Source organism: Miscanthus floridulus, chromosome 14 (genome assembly GCF_019320115.1).
Source record: "Miscanthus floridulus cultivar M001 chromosome 14, ASM1932011v1, whole genome shotgun sequence".
NCBI lineage: Eukaryota > Viridiplantae > Streptophyta > Magnoliopsida > Poales > Poaceae > Miscanthus > Miscanthus floridulus.
In genome coordinates this window covers 1,492,593-1,497,760 of record NC_089593.1, presented here as the reverse complement: position 1 = coordinate 1,497,760, position 5,168 = coordinate 1,492,593, and the positions used below count along the sequence as shown (strand labels likewise).

The 5,168-nt window shown below is 42.5% G+C and overlaps 1 protein-coding gene across 1 annotated transcript; it reads left to right on the top strand.

Annotated features, from left to right (window-relative positions):
• Window positions 1–2,660: 2,660 nt before the first annotated feature.
• LOC136506098 (uncharacterized) lies at window positions 2,661–4,830 on the top strand. Its single transcript, XM_066501224.1, has 2 exons — window positions 2,661–2,852; window positions 4,100–4,830. Exon 2 carries the CDS (start codon window positions 4,115–4,117, stop codon window positions 4,577–4,579), a length of 465 nt encoding a protein of 154 aa, XP_066357321.1. The 5' UTR covers window positions 2,661–2,852; window positions 4,100–4,114; the 3' UTR covers window positions 4,580–4,830.
• Window positions 4,831–5,168: the final 338 nt, after the last annotated feature.

Here is a 5,168-nt window from a genome sequence, read left to right as displayed (position 1 = left end):
CACCAGTGCTTCGAAAAAAATCATTTTGGAAGACATGGGATCGGTAGGGGGGCTTGAGCCCCCCCCCCCCCCCCCCACCACCACCACTAGATCCGTCCTGTGGTGACATATGGCAATTGTTTTTCTTCCGTGTTTGTAGAGTATGACTAATGTATGCCATCGCAAAGATTCTTGAGGTAGCCAGGTCTCTAACTAGAGGTCTTGTTAGCTACACAGTCATATCATATTTTTTTCTACGATTACACAATATAACGCAGGCACTCACACTCACCGGCGGAGCTACGTGTTGGCCATAGTGGGTCATGGCCCCCCCTTGCCTCCGTGATTTGCTGAAGCCCCCTATGCTTGCTTGAGCTGTGAAGTCTGTGAGTTAGCAGTAAGTTTGCATTGGTCCTAAGTTTGCATGCATTGTAAGCCAACGGTCAGGGTCAGGCATGCATGTCTCTACGTAGACATAGAAATCGTGTAGCATTTCCTCCATCTAAACAATAAAAAAAGCAATTATGTAGCAGTGGTCCCACCCGCTCGGCTCAGCCGTTACTCCATTAGCATGTTTTCTTTGCTTCTCTTGCTATGCGCGTTTTGAGTCTTGTTGATTTTTCTATCTTTTTTCCTTCTTAACTTTTCAATCGATAAATTCTACATAGTGTGTGTATTAGAATTGCTAATTGAGTAATATATATTGGGGTTGTCAATCGATATCTTATGTTGCTTTTTTATAGAATTTTTTATGCTCGGCTATTGTGTTGTTGTGGCTTAATTATAAGTACTTCCATTAATTTTGTTCACTGCTTATGTACATATAGATTCAATTGACAAATGCCCCCCCCCTTTATTTTACTTCAGGCTCCGCCACTGCTCACACTCACTCCTATGAACGCACATGCGCAAACCCTACCCCCTATGAGCATCTTATTCGAAGACTGGGCCGATAAAACCTCGAGATTGACAAAGTCACCACAGGCACCTCGCTGTCGACGGGTACGTCGTCTACCACTGAAAGCACGACACCGTTAAATTCAGAAAGATTCGTTCCCGCGGAGAGTCAAACCCAGAACCTGAGGTATTATTGAGACTCTTGTAATCATTAGGCTACGCGCCCTTTCACACAGTGTCATATCATATATTCAGTAAAGGCAATAACAAAGCCAAGTTAGGTTACTATTTGATAAGACAGTTGTTATATATCTGATGAAGAATGGCATATTTCCTTTAAAGATAGAATAACATCTCTGTCTTGAAGGTTTTTATTTTGATTGCTCTCTGCGTTTTGCCATGAGGTATTTCAGTCTTAGGTTCATTGTTGCAGTAGATGACTTTATCTGTTCCTAAATGATGAATTGTTGAACTTGTTTTTTTTTTTGAACTCTGGTTTAGATCAAATCCAAGCACTATTGTTTCTTGGCATCTGAGCTAAACTCGATTGGATCTAATTATAAATGGAAATACAGGGCAGGCAGCTTCATTAATGTTTCATGGGAAACTTGCTTCTCTGTAGAGGACAAATTGTTTATGTTTACTTTGGGCATTTGAGGGAGGACAAACCTTAAAGATATCCTCTGGTGCACCGGTAAACTATCCTGCAGTCTCCTGGACTGTTCGACAGCACGAAATCAGGAACAAACGCCAAAGCAAAAGTTTTTCTCTGACGGCGTTGGACTAGAAAGACTGTTCTTCAAGACCCACCAGAGATCCCAAAGAGCACATACCATTAATGAAACCCATTTTTGTCTCATTCAGACGGACTGCCTGTGAGCACATACCAATAAGGAACCCTTTCTGTCCTATTCAGGTGGATCGCCCGTCTACACCTACAGATTGTTCGTACGTAAGAAATAAATTAAGCCTAATCACGCAAACTGTCTGTTTAAACCAAATTGAGACTTAGCCAGTTTACACCACCTAGAGCTTGTCTTGTCAGGTTGTCTAGCACCACCCGGCGGACTATCCGTGTAGCTTCTACATAGATACACGTATCTCCAAGGATGAAGTTGCACCCAAGCCCTTACATCTAAAGAGGCCTTTTGCCCTACATGATGTTACACACTAGTTGGTTGTGCCCAATGAACCCGACCATCTATCTCTAATGACCTTCCTAGTAGTATCGCATCAATCCCCTTCAACCAATCAACTTCACTATCACATAACTATTGGCACTAAGCTCGGCGCCATGGCCCATGGCGCCGAGCCCCTTGCCACATCGAACATCACGTCCACAACGTTGATGCGAAATTATTTGGTGCCAAGATGTACAACCAAGGCGCCAATCTAGATCTATTTTTGTAATTCTTTCTTTCACAGATCTATGTGTAAATTTCTATTGAAAAAAGACTAGATCGTAAAAAATCCGGATACACACATCTCTTCCTTGTGGAAAAAATTGGGTGGGCGATATATAGGTTCACCGACACACGTTGATTTTTTTTCCTCAGCGACGCGTCGACCATCCAGCCTAGGGACGTTGGTGGTTCAATGGACCCATCGCCCACCCCATTTTTTCCTCGGTCTTCCCTTTGCGAAACCGAGCACTCAAATCCTAACTGACTTTTTGTAACGGGGTCTGATCTAGATAAGAGCAGGCTCACCTTTATTTAGGAGTATTCAGTTATATTTTTGCATGTGTATTAAAAATTAAATGCAGAACTAAAATAATAGGTTATTCAGAATTGAGCCCAAAACAATAACCCCCTGCTCTCCCATCATCTCCGTCGGCCCAACTTTTCCGATCTCCTCCTACCTCCCATCATCGCTCGCACCCACTGAGGCCGGCGGCTGCGGCACCGAGGCACCGTCCCACCGAGAGGAGGCCGGAGCGCTGAGCAGCGAACAACGGAACACGAGCAGCCGAACAGGTATGAATACTCCGAGTATCTGATCAATCGCAGCACCTACTGTGAATCATTTTCGATTGGCTTCCCATATTTACCGATATTAGATCAATATTCGATTTTTCTTGGAAACCCGTCAACATTGCTAGTAGGGTGTTGAAAATAAGGGCAAAGGAAGAGAAAGGAATATACGGCAGAGACATTCCTGTAACAAACCATTTTGTTTTGTTGTGACTAGGACCAAGATCTTTTCACTGAAAACTGAATCTTGATCACCAAGATGGTGATGGCTACTATTGTTTTGTTATATCGTGAAACAGCTTTGCCTTTGTGACCAGTAATCTTGATCATCTAGTTCCAAGTGTATATGCATGTATTATGCGTACTAACTTCTATTGTTTTTCAAAAATTATGGGGATGTACATGTGCGCACCCATGTCCTTACTGGGTCTGCTCCATGCTACTGTGGTTTGGATTCTCCATCAAATGGACACAGCTTTGCCTTTCTATAATTTAGTTCGGAGTTATTGTATCATACATAGCACCGATGACCAGAGATCATACCCAGGAATTGACATGTTCGTCATTTTTATCTGTTACAAAATGTCTCCTCTTCTCGTTTCTCTAGCTTTGTAGGAAAAATAATATGATCATGCTACCGCTGATAGAAGAAGCTGTCACTGGCTAACTCCTGATGCAAATTCGACATAGACAGGTCTCTAACTAGATGTGTCCTGTTGGTTACTGGCAGAGTCGCAGTCATATACATATATTCAGTAAAGGCAACAAGCCAAGTTGGGTTACTATTTGATCAGACAGTTGTTATATATCTGAAGAAAAAAAATACTTTCCTTGAAAGTTAGAATAACATTTCTGTCTTGAAGGCTTCTATGTGTGATTTCTCTCTGCGCTTGCCATGCGGTATTTCTGTCTTAGTTTCTTTGCAGTAGATGACTTTTATCTGTTCCTAAAAAAATGACTAGTTGAACTTGTTATTTTGAACTCTGATTTAGATCAAATGCAAGTGCTACTATTTCTTGACATCTAAGCTGAACTCGGTTGGATCTAATTGTAAATTGAAATATAGAGCATGCAGCTTCAGCAATGTTTCATGCGAAACTTGCTTCTTTACAGATGATAAAATTGTTTCTGTTTACTCTGGGCATCTAACGGAGGGCAGGCCTTAAAGGCACTTAGTCGGATCTCATTTTCAGCTACTGCTTCATTGACTAATGTTGCACTGTTTGATGGAAGCTCTTTTTATAATGCAGACATACGGTTGAACGATGGCAACTCTGAAAGATGCAGTAGTAAGGAAGCCTGTACTGGCAACACTCCGTCTTATCGTCCCAGCTGGTGCAGCCCGTCCTGGACAACCAATTAGTCCAGCACTTAGTTCCTATCGGCTCAATTTGATGGCTTTCTGCAAGGATTTCAATGCCAGGACCCAGAAATACAAGGCAGACACTCCAATGCACGTCACCGTAACTGCCTACAAGGATAACACCTTCGAGTTTGTGGTCAAGTCACCCCCAGTATCATGGTTCCTCAAGAAGGCTGCAGGAATAGAAACTGCCAGCGGTCTGGCAGGCCACAGGAATGTGTCATCCCTCACTATCCGCCATGTGTATGAGATTGCAAAGTTGAAGCAGGCTGACCCCTTCTGCAAGCACATGTCGCTTGAAGCGCTGTGCAAGTGCATCATTGGCACAGCCAACTCCATGGGTATTGCGATTGTTAAAGATCTTTGAGCAGGGCCAGCCTTTTAGTCATGAAGTCATCCTAGTTTTTAGTTGGTGCTGGAGAGGTTACAACTCTTCTGTCTCATTGAGCTTCCTGCCAGTGTCATGTTCTTTTAGGAGTATGAAACTCTATTGTGCAATGCCTGGCATATAGCCTTGAGCTCAGCCATTTTCTCTTCCTTTGTTCCTTTTGTAACTTAACTGATATATGTGGTTTTGCGATGGTGTTTTAAATAATATATACATTGCAGTGTTGGTGTCTTCCACTTCCACATGGATATGTTATACTTTGCAAAAAAAATTCCTGATTGATGAGCTCAGCAGGATTGTGGAACTGAATGGGCTGAGATATGGACTGTCTGAATTAAAGGCAGCGATAGCAACCGTGACTGATGGTGGTACACCTGACCAGGGTAGTATGTAGCTTGATGAACGTAACGTAACCCAATGTGGGTTGGTGGCACGTTGTGATCTGATGATACGATACGATATGCATGATTTTTTTTAAATAATATTTTTTAATGATTAAATGCAAATCTAGAAGTTGTTATACAAAAATTTGGCATATAGCAGCCTGTTGGCCTCTCAAAGGCCGATA

Bases quoted from the DNA above. Each gene is read 5' to 3' on its own strand.
- LOC136506098 (XM_066501224.1), top strand. From the start codon at position 4,115: ATGGCAACTCTGAAAGATGCAGTAGTAAGGAAGCCTGTACTGGCAACA.